The sequence below is a fragment of the Geotrypetes seraphini genome, chromosome 3, assembly GCF_902459505.1.
Source record: "Geotrypetes seraphini chromosome 3, aGeoSer1.1, whole genome shotgun sequence".
Classification (NCBI taxonomy): Eukaryota; Metazoa; Chordata; class Amphibia; order Gymnophiona; family Dermophiidae; genus Geotrypetes; species Geotrypetes seraphini.
The window spans coordinates 138497945-138517935 of NC_047086.1; the positions used below are offsets into that span (position 1 = coordinate 138497945).

The 19991-nt window shown below is 45.3% G+C and overlaps 1 protein-coding gene across 3 annotated transcripts in view; it reads left to right on the forward strand.

The window, feature by feature from the left end:
* Nucleotides 1-245: 245 nt before the first annotated feature.
* Nucleotides 246-19991, forward strand: part of TMEM214 (transmembrane protein 214) — a 268669-nt gene continuing 248923 nt past the window's right edge. The window contains exon 1 of one of the 3 annotated variants that reach the window (XM_033938430.1): nt 246-393. Coding sequence is in view for 2 of the 3 variants with exons in the window: in XM_033938428.1 (XP_033794319.1) it covers nt 571-718 (148 nt within the window). In the remaining variant the exon portion in view is untranslated. The other 2 variants (XM_033938429.1, XM_033938428.1) reach the window with 2 other exon arrangements.

Here is a 19991-nt window from a genome sequence, read left to right on the forward strand (position 1 = left end):
TGCACCCCTTACCTATCACAATGTCAGCCACCTAGAAGGCATTGGCCATTGTGCAAGGCAGTAAACCCACATTAAACTTGAAACTTGAGGGTAGTTTGTGAACCTGGAGCGGAGCTGTAGTTACTGTAATTTCTGAGCCGTCCTCTCTTCTGTTGCTCCTGTTCTTGGCCCACCCATGCCTTTCCCGGTTCCATGATTCTACTTCCTTTTTTCTGCAAATTTAAGTCTTGATAGTAAACCCAACCTCCCAAACAATTTAAAAACAAATTTCTTGAGCAAGCAGGTACAAATGTTAGCAAACACCTTTCGCCTCGGTTGCTGAGAGAAGACGTGGCAAAATAAACGCTAGAGCTCCCAGAGGGGCGCCTGCGTGAGCCAGCGCCGAGCAATTGAGTAAGAGCGGGGCGTTACAAAGTGGTTTTGTTGGCTGTTCTTTCACGTCAGTCATTCCTTTCCTGTAGTTGTCTGGCTCGTGCTGGGCCACAGGACGCGCGCTCCTCGATTTGTTCTTGTCGCTGCGGTGTGTGAGGGAGAAAGAGCTGTTCACTTGCTTTTCCCGCCAGACTAGGTATGGCCTCGACACCCGGCAAGTGGGAGGTGGTTAAGAAGAACAAGAAGCCCGGCGGCAGCGGCGGTGGCTCTGGGGCTGGTAAGAAAGGAAGTGCAGCCGGCAGGAAAGCTCTGGGGGAAGCCAATCTGTCCAGGATAGTTCCTGCCCGTGAGTACCAAGCTTATGCCCCGTGCCTAGGGACTGTATACGCTGTTCTCCTTCTAGCGTTGTACTTGGGCACCGGTGCCACGCAGTTTAGTCTAACGCTGACCCTTCTCGAACGGTTAAATAACCAGCGCTGTTCACCCGCCGATTTCTTCTCTTTCAAATGTTAACACGTGTAGGAGGTCTTTTGCAGATTTGCAAGTGTCTAGATTTCATATAAAAAAAGAGATATTGGGGTTAGAACAGTTGAATTATTTTTGTTTGGGGGGGGAGGAGGAAGAGGTAGAAGCATTTTTTAGTCTCCTGCCCATTTCTTGCAGTTCCTCGCATCAAAGCTCCGTCTCTAGCAGTATTTAAATCCAAGCTAAAAGCCTACTTTTTTGAAACTCCTTTCAACTCTTAACTCCCACTGATTGTTGTCAGATTTCTATATCCGTTGTATCATTTCCTCTACCAGAATCTCCCAGACTCTGAGATTCCTGTCTGTCTCTCCAAATTAGATTGTAAGCTCTTCTGAGCAAGGACCGTCTATTGTATGTTAAATGTACAGCGCTGCGTACATCTTTCAGTGCTATAGAAATGATAAGTAGCAGTAATAGTAGTGTCTGCTACTGAAATGTGAATCCTTAGGGTCTAGATCAGTGGTCTCAAACTCAAACCCTTTGCAGGGCCACATTTTTGGATTTGTAGGTACTTGGAGGGCCTCAGAAAAAAATAGTTAATGTCTTATTAAAGAAATGACAGTTTTACATGAGCTTTTAAAACTCTTTGTAGTTTATAAATCTTTCATTTTAGCTAAGTCCTAATAATATTGTAATTTATAGCTAAAGAGACATATGATCAAGAAACTTTTGTGATTATGATTAACATACCAAGGGCCTCAAAATAGTACCTGGTGAGCCGCATGTTCCTCCCTGGCTGCAAGTTTGAGACTACTGGTCTAGATCCAGCCTAGTAGAATAGATTGTCAAGTCGGTTTCCCTTACCTGGAAAGATTTCAGTTGATGTGCCACCTACCCAACAGATGATCCTTAAAAAAATATAGAAGCTGTGACCAGCAGACTAGTATGTATATATTTATATAGATTACTAAACCGTTGTCCCCAAAGAGTTCAGAACGGGTTACAGGTTAAACATACATAGTTTATCCCAGAACAAGCAGGCAGCTATTCTCGCATATGGGTGACGTCATCAGCAGAGCCCAGATGCAGAAGCTCGCAAGCAGACTTGCTTGAAGAAACTTGAAGTTTCGAGTCGACCGCACCGCACATGCACGAGTGCCTTCCCGCACAGCGCAGGGCGTGTCTCCTTATTCTCAGTTTTCCGCGGAGCTGAGAAGTCCGTCTTTGATTCTCTGCGTTTAACTTCGTTACTTCGTGCCTTCTCTGAACCACGGTTTGCATTTTTTTCTTCACGAATCACTGTTCTTCCTTTATTTCTAGTTAAAAAAAAAAAAAATTTTCAATCTTCTGTCCGTTTGCTGGGGCAGGCCGCTCTGCCGCAGCCCAAGGGCTTCGATCTTGCGGCGGCTATTTTTCCTCCTATGTCCTGGCCTGTCACGGGCTTCAAGAAGTGTAGCCAGTGCCAGCGTGCGATTTCCCTTACGGACCCACACCGTTGGTGCCTCAAGTGCCTTGGGCCGGAACATCACCCGAAATCGTGCGAGCGCTGTGCTACTCTTCAACCTCGAGCCCTTAAACGTCATCACCTTTTGGTGGAGAAACTGTTCGGGATGGATTCTTCCTCCGATCCCGTGACATCGAAGGCGCTCTCGGCCTCACCTTCGACCGAGACTCCTCCTGCTTCTACCTCGAACCTCATCAGACCTTCGTCGTTTGCAGCGACTCTCTCTTCGACGACACCTGCTGTATCTTCCCCTGTTTCCTCAGGTCAGATAACTCAGCAGAAAGTTCCAGCGGTGGTGCTCAAAGTGCCTAAGACTTCCAAGTCAAAGCACGTTTACACTGCCTCGGTGGAGCCTCCAGCCAAAGCAGGTGGTCTGGTTTAAGACGCGGATCCATCCTTGCCGGCTTCTTTCCAGACCATGTTGGAGAAGCAATTCATTCAGTTCCTTACTAATATGGGACCGAAGCTTCTTCCTCTCATCCAGCCTGGGCATTCAGCAGACTCCCGTGAGGTCGAGCCACTTCCTTTGCCTCAGTCTGAACTTACACACTCTTTGCAGGGAGCAGAGTCTCTGCGAGTGTCTTGTCTGGTATCCAAGCACGTGAAGCAAGGAGCAAATCTTTGCAAGTGCCTCGGCAGGAATCCTCACACTCTATCCAAGGAGCAGAGTCTTTGGGAGTGCATCGAGGTTCCTCCATCAAGCCTCTGTAACTTCGCTCTACTGCCTCCAGTCCTATCCATTCTTTGGTGGCATCGGCTGCTTCTGTCTCCGAGGCGAAGTCAACTCGATCTTCGAGATCTGCTTCCAAGCATCATTCTCACCGACGATCGAGGCCTTCATCGAGGCATACTTCCAGGCATAGTTCTTCTAAAGAACGTCCCTCTTCAACTAAGCCTCGCTCTACTCCTACTTCGACTAGACCGCCAACTACTTGCACGAGGTCTCCACTTCCGAACCTCGAGAATGCAGCGGTTTCAATTGCTTCGTCCAAGTCTCCATATTCTTTTGATGCCTTTTTTCCTGCCGAAGCTTCATCTTAGACCCAGGCTGCCTCGACGTCCTTGAGTCCTTCTCGAGGCAAAGCATGGTCGGATCAGCTATCTTTCTCATATTTTCTTCGTCAGATGGCTGTTGATTTGGATCTTCAATTAGATGCTGGTTCCAAATATTCTAAGAGTACCTCGAAGTCATGCATCTTCCTCAACCTCCGGCAGAATCTTTTAAGCTTCCTCTTCACAAGCTTTTGTCTCAGACTTTTGGTCGATGCCTGGAGACCCCTTATACCATACCGGCTGTTCCAGGCAAATTGGACTCTAGGTATAAAACTGTACAACGCAAAGGGTTTGACAACTCGCAGTTATCTCATCAGTCCCTGCTAGTCGAGTCCTCCTTGAAGAGGTCCCATCCTTCCAAGGTTTATGCCACCGTTCCTCCTGGAAAGGAAGGGAAAACTATGGGCAAATCCGGACGTCGCATCTATCAAAATGCCATGATGTCCTCTAAAGTCCTCAATTATAATTTTCATTTTATTACTTATTTTGAGTTCCTCATTTCTCTATTATCAAAATTCTTGACTTATATGGATACTCAAAAGCACTTTGAATTTCAAGAAGTCCTTGCTTCTTTATCACAACTTCGATTACATCTCCTCCAGTCATCTTACGATGCCATCGAGTTATCTGCCCGGGCAGCTGCTTGCTCTGTAGCCATGCGTCACCTTGCCTGGCTTCGTACTATTGATGTGGACCCTAATCTTCAGGATCGCTTAGCTAATATTCCTTGTGCGGGCAATGACCAAGAAATTGTCTGAACATGAAAAAATCCTTTGCTTCTATTGTCAGACCTAAGCCAAAGCCAGCTTCTGCCAAATCTACACACCCTGCTCCTATCTATCAACGGAGTTTTGCTCCGAGGAAGGCTCCTTACAATCGCCCTCTCCTTAAAAAACAGCAGCCTCAGAAGCAACAAAAACCTCAACCTTCTGCTGTGCCTAAGGCTACTCAGCATTTTTGGCTGTTTAAAACAGAGCATAACCTCTACCGTTCTGACTCTGACTTCTCTTCCTCCTATAGGAGGTCGTCTCCATCATTTTTACCACTGATGGATGACTATTACATCCGACCTTTGGGTGCTCACCATCATCGGGGAAGGGTACTCTCTTCATTTCACTCGGGTTCCACCAAACCTTCCTTCAAGAGAGTATCCTTCCGATCTTCTCAGACTGCCCTTCTTCTTCAGGAAGCTCAAGCTCTGCTTCGTCTCCATACCATCAAACCAGTTCCTTTGGAACAGCAGAACAGGTGGTTTTACTCCCGTTACTTCCTTGTTCCGAAGAAGATGGGCGATCTGCTGCCCATTCTGGATCTCAGGGTTCTCAACAATTTTTTGGTGAAAGAAAAATTTCGAATGTTGTCCTTGGCATCCCTTTATCCCCTTCTCGAGCAGAATGACTGGTTATGCTCTCTGGATCTCAAGGAGGACTACACTCTTATCCCCATTCATCTGGCCTCCCGTCAATATCTCACATTTCGGGTGGGGAATCTGCATTATCAATACAGAGTGCTGCCCTTCGGCCTGGCTTCATCTCCCAGAGTGTTCACCAAGTGCCTGGTAGTGGTAGCAGCAGCTCTACGGAACCATGGTCTTTCCTTACCTTGACGACTGGCTCATCAAAGATTCAACATCTCAAGGTGTTATTGTAGCGACTCAACGGACTACCTGGTTCCTATAAAGTTTGGGATTCGAAATCAACTTTCCCAAATCCCAACTTCAGCCCACACAGAATTTACAATTCATTGGAGCTGTTCTGGACACTGTCCAACTCAGAGCATTCCTCCCACAACAACGTCTGGAAGCTCTTCTTCATCTCTGTCAAAAAGTGTCTTCCCGGTCTTCCATCTCAGCGAGACACATGATGATACTCCTAGGTCACATGGCCTCCACAGTACACCTGACTCCCTTTGCCAGACTTCACCTCAGAATTCCTCAGTGGACCCTGGCATCTCAATGGACGCAGGTTTGCGACCCACTTTCTCAACACATAACAGTCACTCCTTCATTGAATCAGTCTCTCCGTTGATGGATGCTCTCTTCCAATCTCTCCAGGGGCTTGCTTTTTCAAACGCCCCCCCCCCATCAGAAGGTCATCATGACAGATTCTTCGACCTACGCTTGGGGCTCTCATCTCAATGGTCTCCGTACTCAAGGCCACTGGACCAGTACGGATTGTCAGTGTCATATCAATCTGTTGGAACTCAGAGCGATCCTCAAGGTTCGCAACGCTTTTCAACATCTTCTTCAAGATCAGGTAGTCCTCATTCGGACGGACAACCAAGTCGCCATGTATTATGTCAACAAACAGGGAGGGACAGGATCTGCCTTCCTTTGTCAAGAAGCTCTGAAGGATTGGGACTGGGCAATCTGCCACAACACCTTCCTCAAAGCTGACTACATCCAAGGGGTGAAGAATTGTTTGGCGGACAACTTGAGGAGTCTTCTGCAATGTCACGAATGGACACTCCATTCCTCGCCTCTTCATCACATTTTTTCACAGTGGGGAACACCTCAGATAGACCTATTTGCAGCTCCCCACAACTACAAACTGCCTCAGTTCTGCTCCAGGATATTCTCTCCTCATCGCCTCAAGGCAGATGCTTTTCTTCTGGAATGGACGAATCTCTTCCTATATTCATTCCCTCTCATTCTCAAGACTCTGGTCAAGTTGAAGAACGATCATGCCACCATGATTCTGATTGCTCCTCGGTGGCCGGGACAACTTTGGTACTCCCTTCTCCTTCAACTCAACAGCAGGGAGCCATACCTTCTACCAGTTTTTCCCTCTCTGCTTACGCAGCATCAGGGATCTCTGCTTCATCCCAACCTGCAGTCTCTACACCTGACAGCTTGGTTCCTCTCAACATTGCTCCTCTTCAGTTTTCTCAATCTGTGAGGGATATTTTGGAAGCTTCATGGAAGCCTACTACTAGACAATGCTATCACCAGAAATGGACTAGATTTTCTACTTGGTGTTTTTCTCATCATAAGGAGCCTCAACATTCCTCCTTATCTTCAGTTTTGGACTATCTTTTGCACCTTTCTCATTCTGGCCTCAAGTCTACATCGATACGAGTCCAACTTAGTGCAATTGCTGCTTTCCATCAGCCTATTGAAGGAAAACCCCTCTCTGCTCATCCTGTGGTTTCCAGATTCATGAAAGGACTTTCCAATGTCAATCCTCCTCTCAAACCGCCTCCTGTGGTTTGGGACCTCAATATTGTTCTTACTCAGCTGATGAAACCTCCATTTGAACCCATGGACAAGGCTCATCTGAAGTATCTCACTTGGAAAGTAGTATTTCTCATTGGCCTCACTTCTGCTCGATGAGTCAATGAGCTCCAAGTGTTGGTTGCGGATCCACCTTTCACTGTGTTCCATCATGACAAGGTGATTCTTCGCACTCATCTGAAATTTCTTCCTAAAGTGGTCTCGGAATTTCATCTCAACCAATCCATTGTTCTTCCAGTGTTTTTTCCAAAGTCTCATTCTCATCCTGGAGAATCAGCTCTTCATACTCTGGACTGCAAACGTGCTTTGGCTTTCTACTTGGAACGCACCAAACCACACAGAACTGCTCCTCAACTTTTTGTCTCCTTTGATCCGAACAAGTTGGGACATCCTATTTCTAAGCGTACCATCTCCAATTGGATGGCGGCTTGTGTCTCTTTCTACTATGCCCAGGCTGAATTACCCCTTCACAGTAAAGTCACAGTCCATAAGGTCAGAGCAATGGCAGCTTCTGTAGCTTTCCTCAGATCTACACCTATTGAGGAAATTTGTAGAGCTGCTACTTGGTCCTCGGTTCATACCTTCACTTCTCTCTATTGTCTGGATACTTTCTCCAGACGGGATGGACAGTCTGGCCAAACAGTATTGCAAAATTTATTCTCCTAGGTTGCCAACTTTCCCACCATCCCTCTTTAGTTAGCTTGGAGGTCACCCACTTGTGAGAATACCTGCCTACTTGTCCTGGGATAAAGCACAGTTACTCACCGTAACAGTTGTTATCCAGGGACAGCAGGCAGCTATTCTCACATCCCACCCTCCTCCCCAGGTTGGCTTCTCTGCTGGCTATCTGAACTGAGGAGACGCGCCCTGCACTGGGCGGGAAGGCACTCGCGCATGTGCGATGCGGGCGACTCGAAACTTCGAGTTTCTTCAAGCAAGTCTGCTTGTGAGGCGTCCACATCAAGGCTCAGTTGATTGACGTCAGTCCACTTGTGAGAATAGCTGCCTGCTGTCCCTGGATAACAACTGTTAAGGTGAGTAACTGTGCTTTTCCTGAATCCAGATTGGAAGGTGGATAGTGCTAATTGTTTGTCAATGAATGAATGCAATTGGTTTAATATTGGTTTTTTCCAGGATCTTGGAGACTAAGGGTAGGTTGGAGACAGGTCTAAAATTGCCATTCAAGTTAGGGTCGAGCATGGGTTTCTTCAGGATTGGTCTGATGATTGCTGACTTCAAGTTTGTGGCCACTATGCCTGTTTGTAGGGAGGTGTTGATGAGAGGAAGGATGCAGTCTGCAAAGGTGTCTTTTGCCGCCACTAAGAGGTGTGGCGGACAGGGGTCTAGGATGGAGCCAGAAGGGTGCATTGTGCCTAGTATCTCAATGATGTCGTCGTGGGAGACTATATTGAAGTTAGTTAGGTTACAACTTGTGGTTTTAGTTGTTTTGTCTGGGTTGCAGGGAGACAGTGTCTGTAATGGAGTCAAAGTGAGACCGTATTTTGTCTACTTTTATCAACGAAGTATTCTGAGAGCATTTCGCTGTCAAGTTCAGTGTTAAGATATTGATTGTTTCCCTATGATGTTTTGAGTATATTTTTTGTTTGTTTGAAAAGGTTTTTTGATCTATTTGGGGGTCTTTAAGAATTGTTCAGAGTAGTACTTCTTTTTAGCCTCTAGGGTGGGTATTTTATATACTTTACTAGTCTTATAGCCCGTTACATTAATGGGTGCTAGGATATATGTGTGTGTGTCTTTATCTCTTTCTCTCTCTCTCCTTAGCCGCTTTCTTTCTTTTTCCTTGGCTGTCCATCACCACCCCTTGCCTGCTACCCCTGTCCATTGTCCCTTCCTTTTACCTCCCCAGTGTCCACCACCACCCTTTCACTGCTCTCCTTATGCAGCAGCAGCCCTTCTCCCTTTGTTTTACCTCCCCCCTGTCCAGCAGCACCTCTTTCCTTCTCCCCCTGTCCAGCAGTAGGCTTCCCTTCCTTTTTCTCCCCCCCTCCTCCTTTTTATCCCTATGATACACTTACCTTGCTCTGCCCCTGATCAGAGGTTCCCGACATCTGCCCAGTTGCTCCCATTGGAAAAGTTCCCTCTGCCGCATTCCGCACCCCTTCTGACGCGACTCCCGCTGTCTTTCTTTGTCTGTCTGTGTCCCTGGCCACCTTTGTCTGTCTGTCTTTCTGTGTATCTCCCTGCCCCTGTGTCTTTCTTCTTTTCTTTCTGTCTCCCTTCCTCCCTCTGTCTGTCTGTCCAAAGCAGCATTCCCTCCCCCTCCATTTCCCTCCCCCCACACCAGTTCCCTGTGCAGCAGCATTAGCGTTTCCTCTACCCCCCTTTCCCTTCCAGCGGTCCCGACTACAAATGCGGTCCCGAGTCCTTTGCCGCCCCCGCCCCCCTTCCCTTCCCGCAGGCCCGACTACACATGGCGATTCAAGCAGCATGTACAGCAGTCTTCACACGCTGCTTTGGGTCCTTCTACTGCCCTGATTTACTCTGGCACTCCCTGATGACATCATCAGAGACGCGGCAGAGCAAATCAGGGCAGTAGAAGGGCCCGAAGCAGCGTGTGAAGACTGCTGCACACGCTGCTTAAATCGCCAGTCGGGCACGCGGGAAGGGAAGTGGGGGCGGCAAAGGACTCGGGTCCTGGGCAGCGGAAAGTTGCTGGGCTCCTCGGTGGGGGCGCTGAGCGGCTGCGAACCTCTCCTCCCAGACACCCCCCCCCCTGCTGGAGGAACGGAGATTGGTGGCTAGCTGCAGTCCCGGCTTGTGGAGGCGATCGGTGGCTGGTGATCTATAAGCGCGCATGTGCACTCCTGCGACCACAGACCTACTGATCTCGGAAGCACGCAAATAGGAGTGCGCATGCACGGCTAGCCTTTTATTATATAGGATGCAGATCTTTCCATTTGGATCTGTCACTATTTAGTCTGGATTTGTACCATTTTCATTCCGCTCTCCTTAGTTCTCTATTCTTAGTTCTTAAGTCGTCATTAAACCAGGGGGAAGCAGTGTTCTCCCCAGAAATTTTTTCCAGCCGGGTGGCATGAAAAAGTAGGCGGGTGGGGTGGGACGGGGAAATTTGGTGGTGGGGAAAATTAAGGGCTCCTTTTACTAAGCTGCAATAGCGTTTTAGCGCGTGCAGAATTGCCGCACTACACGGCTAGAACTAACGCCAGCTCAATGCTGGCATTAGTGTCTAGCACTGCAATTCTGCGCGAGCTAAGCACATGGTAAAACCGCTAGCACAGCTTAGTAAAAAGAGCCCTAAATGTGTACGATTTGTATTAGTTAATTATTATTAGTTATTTTCCAATGCTCAATATGGCAGCCTTTCTTAAGGTTTGACACTTTTTCCATAATTTTTTATTAAATTTAAGAAGTATCCAATTCTAGAAGTGAATAATTAGATATTTGCCCTCTTTCAAATGGTATAGAGCAGCATCTCTCAAACTTTTTTAACTCCGGCACACTAAACAGAGCAAATGTTTTTTGTGGCACACTAAATGCAGCAAATAGTTTTCATGGCTGGAAAAAATTTCTGGGGAGAACACTGTTGCCGTTAGTTTTCAAGGTCCAATCGCGTCAAAGACTGATGCTTATCTGGGCAGTTGTATAATAAAAAGAATGGATAAGATAACATGAGAAGTGAAATTGTCATGAATCAGAGGGCTACATACCCTGTAGGTCCTAAAAGCAGGCTTGTGGATTAGATATAAACTATGAAGGTGTACCTAGCATATGTGACACCCGAGGCCCATCATTTTTTTACACCCCCCTCATCTGTATGAAAAACATGATTTTTAGTAACAATCCACACATCACACAAGAGTGCACCTAGGAAAAGGCAGCATCTTACATACTGCACTGAGCAGTACAACATCAATACACCCACTGTAAAACTAAACAAGCCAGTCTAGTACAGATCAATCCTACACAGTCAATCCTAACTGAAAACCATGTCTTTCGAACACATAGAACACAGAAAACACCTAGTATGGAATATGTAATCACAAACTAACCCCTCTCCCTTTTACAAAACTATAATGTGGTTTTTAGCCATGGTGGTAACAGCTCAGACTCTCATAGAATTCTGAGCAATTACCACCATGGCTGGTGCTAAAAAAAACACTCTACAGTTTTGTAAAAGGAGGGGATAAAATAGAAAAACGTAGACAAAGGTTAAATTGAACCACCAAGAAGCTGGATGAAAGTGGCGGTCTGCCACTGTATGAGGGGACAAAAAATAATAAAAAGAATGGATAACTTGATTTAGACATGTCATACAATTATAACCACAAAAATATGTCATAAAATGTAATTCTAAACTCAAAAGACTCCAGACGAAAAGCAGACTATACAATGCAATACCACAGAAACAGCGATGCATCTCCCCTAAAGCAAAAAAAATAAATATAATTTTTTTCTACATTGTCTTCTCTGGTTTCTGCTTTCCTCATAGTCTTGTCACTCTTCCTTTCAACCACTGTCTACCCTCTCTCTGCCCCTTCTATATGGCATCTTCTCTCCTTGTATTCCCCTTCCATCTCTCCCTTCACCCCTATTCTGGCATCCATTTTCTTCCCTTTCCTCCTCCAATGGTCTGGCATCTCTCTCCTGTTCTTCCCTTCCCTCTCCCACACGCCCATGGTCTGGCATTTCACGCTCTCCTCTCCCTTCCCCCCCACTTCCATCAGCATCTGCCCCCTTTCTTTCCCTACAACCCAATTCCATCCAGTATCCTTCCCCTTTATGTTTCTCTCTCCTTCCTCCACACCAATTCCATCAGCATCTGCCCCATTTCTCTCCCTCCACCACCATTCCATACCACCCTGACCCCCTTTTTCTCACTCTACCACCCTGCTATGCTCCTCTCTCCCTCCAAACCAGCAAAGTCCCATGGTGATTGCTTCTGTTGCCTCTGCCTCTGGAAGATGTAAGTGATGTTGGAGGAGGTGGGCCGGCAGACGCATGGAGTTGTGACAAGGTTCCACAATGACTGCAGCTGCCAGTCCACCCCTTCCGACGCCACTTAAGTCTTCCGAAGGCAGAGGTGGCAAATGCAGTCATCGCAGGACCTTCCTGCACTTCAGTGTGGCTGCCGACTCTGCTTCGGAATAAGTACGGCAGCCCGCTGAGGTGCAGGTGCCATTTAGAGCAGCTCGGAAGGTTCTGGATCCAGCCGGCTGTGTACCCCCCTAAGGCTGGCACCCGGGGCGGTCTGCCACTGTAAGAGGGGACAAAAAATAATAAAAAGAATGGATAACTTGACCGATTTAGACATGTCATACAATTATAACCACAAAAATATGTCATAAAATGTAATTCTAAACTCAAAAGACTCCAGACGAAAAGCAGACTATATAAAGGAAACCAGAAAAGACCGGGTAGATGAAAAGTGAAACCTGGGAAAGATCTAAATTATTGTTCAAATGAGCTTCTATTAAAACCAAAGAATAAAACCACAGCACTCGGGAAAGTAAAAAAGGGAGAGTAAAATGGACTTAACGAAAAGGTCTCTGCATTGATGAGATAAACTCGTAAGCAGAATAAATGTGAACATGCGACAGTGGGGCTATGATATTTGATCTGTTGAAAGAGGCGCCAAAATAGTGTCGGCAGTGGATTGAATGCACACTGATAGGGGAGGGGCATCGGGCTGTTAAAAAAGGCTGCTTTAATAAATAAATACTGGTGAAAAACTAAATAAAAAACCCAAACCATGATAAAATGCCGAACCTGACTACAAGTGGTAGTGAAAGTATCATAAGGCACCTGTAGCACTGTTAGTGCCAGAGCTGTTTAGAATAAAGAACCGTGCTGTACATGAGGAGAAAAAAAAGAAAGAATGAGGTGATAAGATGTAAAGTGCTGGCTCCTCACTGCACCACTTGATAAAACTAAGGAGCGATGTTCTAGAGCAGGGGTGCCCACACTTTTTGGGCTTGCGAGCTACTTTTAAAATGACCAAGTCAAAATGACCTACCAACAATAAAATTTTTAAAAAACACAAAGCACACTGTACGCATAGAAAATGTTAATTATCATTCCTATTCCATGGTTTTCAAAGAGGTCAAAGCAGATGACTCTATGCACTGTCACCTCAGTAACAACCATACAAAAATAGACAAATATACCCCCTCCCTTTTTACTAAACCACGATAGCAGTTTTTAGCGCAGGGAGCTGCGCTGAATGCCCAGTGCTGCTCTCGATGCTCATAGGCTCCCTGCGCTAAAAACCTCTATTGCGGTTTAGTAAAAGGGGACCTTAGTGTAAAATATAGACAGCAGATATAAATTCAGACACATTTTGATCACTAAATTTAAAATAAAATCATTTTTCCTACTTTGTCTGGTGATTTCATGAGTCTCTGGTTGCACTTTCTTCTTCTGACTGTGCATCCAATCTTTCTTCCCTTCTTTTAGCCTGTATGCTTCCTCTCCTCCAGACCTCATTCCCTCCCCCAACTTTTCCTTCCTCTCTCCCTGCCTTTTTTTTCTCTCTGCCTCCCTTTCTTTTTTTTCTGTTTCTCTTCTTTCCTTCTGTCTCCCTGCCTGCCCTTTTTCTTTCTTTCTCCCTGCCCTCCCCCAAGCCACTGCCATCGGGGACCAGGACCCAAACCGCCACCAATAACAGGCCTGAAAGCCGACGGCGCCCCAAGCTCTCTCTGCTTCAGCCGACCAGCATTCCTCTCACCGACGTCAATTCTGCCGTCAGAGGAAGGCTGATCGGCCCAAGATCGCGATCCACCTATTGGGGGCTGCCGGGTCCTGTGTTCGTGGAAACAGAAAGTAGGCAGGACCCAGGGGCAAGAAGAGCAAATGCTTCACTAACTTGTCTCCCACCTTAGCCCGTAGCGAACGCTTGCTTCAGGGCTCTCAACATGTGCGTGCCGTCCTCCCTTCTCCCCCCCTCCAGACATAACTTCCAGTTTCGAAGGGAAGAGAAGGGAAGCCAGCACGAACATGTTGAGAGCCCTGAAGCAAGTGTTCGCTACGGGCTAAGGCGGGAGACAGGTTAGTGAAGCATTTGCTCTTCTTGCTGCCGGGTCCTGCCTACTTTCTGTTTCCGTGAAGGCAGGACCCGGCAGCATTTCCCCCAGTAGAGCCCCAGAGCATAAGTTCGCTACGGGCTGAAATCTCTAAGCCGGGTTTTTTTTTAATGTTCAGCAGCGACGGCAGCAGCAGATGATAGCCGGGCGCTCGTCTAAATTAGCTGGGGAAGAATGTTTGCGGGGGTAGTATTTGATTTTTTTGACTATGACCAGCCCTTCATATAGGGATTTTACCTCAGTGTGCCAATCAGCCACAGCTTCCTCAACAAATTGATAATTTGGTTTTCCTGTTCATGCTAGGTTGGAGAGGCCTGTGGAGAGATTCTCTAGGTTGAATGTGTCATTGTGGTTATTTTCTGTTGGGGTTACTTACTGGTTGATGGTTGCTTTATTGTGTAATTGTGGTTGAATGTGATTAAATGGTGGTCAGACCAGGCTACTGGTTTGGTGGTTCAGGCTGGGGCTTGTGTGGTGAGCCAAGTGTCTTTTTTAATAAAGACTAGGTCTAGGAGGTGGCCTGCAGAGTGAGTCAGTGAGGGGACCATTTCTTGGAAGCCTAGGTCCAATAGTGAAGTGATGAAGTCTGCTGGAGCTCCGGTCTCATGTGGGTAGCTTGTGAAGTTAGTCTCCAAGTATGATGACTTGGTTGTATGTGATGGTCATAGAAACATAGACCTCCAATTGCAAAATGATGCTGTGGGGTGGTGTGCGTCATGAGGACAGTCCTACCAACCACAGAAATGGACCTGGGTACCACAAAGATCGGGTAATACTGAAAACAAAATGTGGAACCAGTTCCTGAGCTTCCAAGAGTGTAAAATTGTAAAGTTATTAATACAAAAATCAATTCAAAAATATCACAATATGCTAAAAGTCAAATTGATACAACATAAGTCCACTGCATAAATAGTAACCAGACCCTACATGGGCCATGTTTAGGCTTTTTAAAGCCTTTCTCAGGGGTACTAAAAACATAATTGTATAAAAAAATGTAAAAAAAAAGGAGAAAAAACAAATTAGAAAATGACAAAAACCAATCAATATACAGTCCAAATGTACATCAATATATACATTGGCATGCAATCTACCGTCCAAATGCACATTTATATATGTTCATTGACATACTCTTGTGTATAAAATTATAGTGACAGGCATGAAAAACTTAAAAAAATGTTAACATGACCAATTTACACATAAACATCCAGATGTTTGGAATATGGTTATATACATGCACTGACTTTTTAAAGTAACATAGTAACATAGTAGATGACGGCAGATAAAGACCCGAATGGTCCATCCAGTCTGCCCAACCTGATTCAATTTAAATTTTTATTTTATTTTTTATTTTATTTTTTTTCTTCTTAGCTATTTCTGGGCGAGAATCCAAAGCTTTACCCGGTACTATGCTATGGATCGAGGACATATGCTAGATGTAATTTACTTGGATTTCAGCAAAGCCTTTGATACAGTTCCTCATAGGAGGCTGTTGAACAAACTTGAAGGGCTGAAGTTAGGACCCAAAGTGGTGAACTGGGTCAGAAACTGGCTGTCGGACAGACGCCAGAGGGTGGTGGTTAATGGAAGTCGCTCGAAGGAAGGAAAGGTGACTAGTGGAGTCCCTCAGGGTTCGGTGCTGGGGCCAATCCTGTTCAATATGTATGTGAGTGACATTGCTGAAGGGTTAGAAGGAAAAGTGTGCCTTTTTGCAGATGATACCAAGATTTGTAACAGAGTAGACACCGAAGAGGGAGTGGAAAATATGAAAAAGGATCTGCAAAAGTTAGAGGAATGGTCTAATGCCTGGCAACTAAAATTCAATGCAAAGAAATGCAGAGTAATGCATTTGGGGATTAATAATAGGAAGGAACCGTATATGCTGGGAGGAGAGAAGCTGATATGCACGGACGGGGAGAGGGACCTTGGGGTGATAGTGTCCGAAGATCTAAAGGCGAAAAAACAGTGTGACAAGGCAGTGGCTGCTGCCAGAAGGATTCTGGGCTGTATAAAGAGAGGCGTAGTCAGTAGAAGGAAGAAGGTGTTGATGCCCCTGTACAGGTCATTGGTGAGGCCCCACTTGGAGTATTGTGTTCAGTTTTGGAGACCGTATCTGGCGAAAGACATAAGAAGACTTGAGGCGGTCCAGAGGAGGGCGACGAAAATGATAGGAGGCTTGCGCCAGAAGACATATGAGGAGAGCCTGGAAGCCCTGAATATGTATACCCTAGAGGAAAGGAGAGACAGGGGAGATATGATTCAGACGTTCAAATACTTAAAGGGTATTAACGTAGAACAAAATCTTTTCCAGAGAAAGGAAAATGGTAAAACCAGAGGACATAATTTGAGGTTGAGGGGTGGTAGATTCAGGGGCAATGTTAGGAAATTCTACTTTACGGAGAGGGTGGTGGATGCCTGGAATGCGCTCCCGAGAGAGGTGGTGGAGAGTAAAACTGTGACTGAGTTCAAAGAAGCGTGGGATGAACACAGAAGATTTAGAATCAGAAAATAATATTAAATATTGAACTAGGCCAGTTACTGGGCAGACTTGTACGGTCTGTGTCTGTGTATGGCCGTTTGGTGGAGGATGGGCAGGGGAGGGCTTCAATGGCTGGGAGGGTGTAGATGGGCTGGAGTAAGTCTTAACAGAGATTTCGGCAGTTGGAACCCAAGCATAGTACCGGGTAAAGCTTTGGATTCTCACCCAGAAATAGCTAAGTCTTAACAGAGATTTCGGCAGTTGGAACCCAAGTATACTTCATTCATATGAATGTACAAATTCATTTATTCTCTTTTGGAATTTTAGTCCATTTTTTTATACACAAGAGCATGTCAATGTATATATCGATGTGCATTTGGATTGTAGATTGCATGTCAATGTATATATCGATGTGCATTTGGACTGTATATTGATTTGGTTTTATCATTTTTTAATTCTTTTTTTTTTTTTCACATTTTTATTTGTATGCCTGTTTTTTATATCATTATGTTTTTAGTATCCCTGAGGAAGGCTTTAAAAAGCCGAAACATGGCCCGTGTAGGGTCTTATTTATGAGGTGGACTTATGTTGTATCAATTTGACTTTTAGCATATTGTGATATTTTTGAATTGTTTTTTGTATTAATAAACTTTACAATTTTACATTCTTGGAAGCTCAGGAACTGGTTCCACATTTTGTTTTCAACATAGAAACATGATGGCAGATAAAGGCCAAATGGCCCATCTAGTCTGCCCATCCACAGTAACCATTACCTCTTTCTCTCTCCGAGAGAACCCACCTGCCTACCCCAGCCGCACTTGAATTCAGACACAGTCTCTGTTTCTACCACCTCTTCCGGAAAGCTGTTCCAAGCACCTACCACCCTTTCTGTAAAAAAAAAAAAGGTATTTCCTCAGATTACGCCGGAGCCTATCACCTCTGAACTTCATCCTATGCCTCTCATTGCAGAGTTTCTTTTCAAATGAAAGAGACTCGACTCATGCACATTTATATTACGTAGGTATTTAAACGTCTCTATCATATCTCCCCTCTCCTGCCTTTCATCCATTGTTTCGTTCATCCAAAGTATACAGATTGTGATCTTAAAGTCTGTCCACACACCATTTTAATAGCCTTCCTCTGGACAGACTCCATTCTTTTTATATCTTTTTGAAGGTGCTGCCTCCAGAATTGTACACAATATTCTAAAAGAGTCTCACCAGAGTCTTATACAGAGGCATCAATACCTCCTTTTTCCTACCGGCCATACCTTTCCCTATGCAACCTAGCATCCTTCTAGCTTTCATTGTCACTTTTTCAACCTTTTTGGCCACCTTAAGATCATCACATATAATCACACCCAAGTCCCGCTCTTCCGTCGTGCACATAAGTTCTTCACCCGCTAAACTGTACCGTTCCCTCGGGTTTTTGCAGCCCAAATACATGACCTTGCATTTCTTAGCATTAAATTTTAGCTGCCAAATTTCAGGCCATTGTTCAAGCTTCACCAGGTCTTTCTTCGTGTTATTCACACCATCCAGCGGTCAGTTTACTAAGGATGGATAGCAGGTCATCTAAGATAGTCACTGGAGAGTGTGGTGCTCTGTATATCAAGGTGAAGGTTAGGTCTCTGTTGTGGCCCATTGAGAAGGTGAAGCACTCTAGTGCGTCTAGTTTGTGATGTCTATCAGTCTTGGGTTGAGGTTGGACTTAATGATGACAGCTACACCTCCACCTCCTAGTGCTGGTGCGTGAGCAAGCTATTGCTTGGTACCCTGGTGGGTAAAGCATACCCAAGGTGATTGTCATTGTCTTTGAGCCAGGTTTCAGTAATTAGGAAGATGTCCTAGTTATTGTCTGTGAGGAGGTCATTTTGTATAGAAGGTTTAACATCTTCTCAAACTAAACTTTTGGACCTAGCATTTATAGCTGCTAGATTGACTCTTGCCCAACACTGGCGTATGCCAAATGTACCTACCTTAAGAGATGTAAGGGAACGTTTAGGAATAGTCTGTGAAAAATATAGACTTTCGGCCCTTCTAAATAACCAATGGGCAAAATTTATTGATATATGGGAGAGTTATATTGAATTAGAGAAAGAAGCCTTATGAATGAATCATTTTATTGCTATCGAACCAGGTCTCCTGGGAGGGGGGATGGGTTTGATAGGGAATGGGATTTTTATTTTTAACCTTATTACTCGTAAGATGCATTATTTTCTTTCTTTCTTTCTTTTTTCAATTAAGTTTATAAATTGCATACTGTATCGAATTATTGTATTGAATGAAAATACTTAAATAAAGAATTAAAAAAAGAAAATTATAAAATATGCCATCTCCATCCTACACACACCTACCAGCAACTTCCATACCATATCATGGTATGTACTTTTATACCACTTGGTATATGAGCTCATTTATACATAGAAATCAGTTTCTTACCAAATGATAAAATTACCTTGTGCATGGGTCATTAATAGTGTTTTTATTTACAACACAACACATATGGTTACAGCCCGATATTTAAAGAGTCATGAATACGTTTATATAATACATTGAGAATGCTTTAAAAATAACAAAAGCTTAATAGGCAACCTAGCCACCACAGTAATTCAAATTTACACTACCTCATAATATCAATGCCACAATCTGTATTCTCCTATCTTATACAAATTACTCTCATTGCCAACATGTACTCCCCCATTCCAGTTATCACAGGCCAGGGTAGATATAGTGATCTGTCACCTTACCCACAGGAAATCCTTACCTCGATACCTTAGGCCCATCCCCACAACCACCGACTCACTCGCACCTAATAACCTCAAAATAGCAAATGCTAGGTCTGTGAATAACAAATCTACTACTGTATCCTTACTCCCAGCAATGCTCTTCCAGGATTCAGCTTAAATGGAGTTTGAATTAATAATAATAATAACAACTTTATTTTTGTATACTGCAATACCACAAACAGTTCAGAGTGGTTTACAGGAGAAGAGACTGTACATATACAGCGAAGATACAGAGAGTTAGTTGTCAAGTGTATAATATAACCAGTAGCAATTACAAAATAATCCAATAACAATTACGAGGGAGTGCAGAAAGAGGATAGGAAAAACCAGGGGACCGCAGCGGAGGAAACAGCACCGAAGCAGCGCAAAGATCACAGGCATCGCGATCTTACTGTTGGCTGCTTCTATACGCTAAATGATGCGGGGAGGCCAGGGGGGTAAGCAGTCCTTCAGGGTGGGGGGGGGGTGAACAGTATTTCAGGGTGGGGGTGGGGCGGGCAGGCAGGCCTTCATGGGGGGGGACAGGCCTTCATGGGGGGAGACAGGCCTTCAGGGGGGGAGACAGGCAGGCAGGCCTTCAAGGGGGGGACAGGCCTTCAAGGGGGGGGTGCAGACCTTCAAAGGGGGACAGGCAGGCAGGCCTTCGGGGGGGATGCAGGCCTTCAAAGGGAGGACAGGCCTTCAGGGGAGGGGGGCCCTGGTGTAGAAGTACACAGAGGGAAGGGGGGGTTCAAAGAGACGTGCATATGCCGGACTTTGGGGGGGAAGAAATAATGGGTCTGAAAATAGAGGAGAGGGAGAGAGATGATGGACCATGGGATTTAGGGAGGGAAGGAACAGAAAGGGAGAGAAGTTGGACACAGGGGATGGTGTGGAGGGGGGGATAGAGATATTGGATAGGAGGGTAGTTGGGAAAAGAAAAGGAGAGATGGTGGACCCTGGGGTGGTGGGGAAGGAGGGATAGATGCTGGATGAAAGGGTAGTTAAGAAAAGGTGGATCTGTGGAGGGAGATGAAAAAAAGGAAAGATGCCAGACCTCC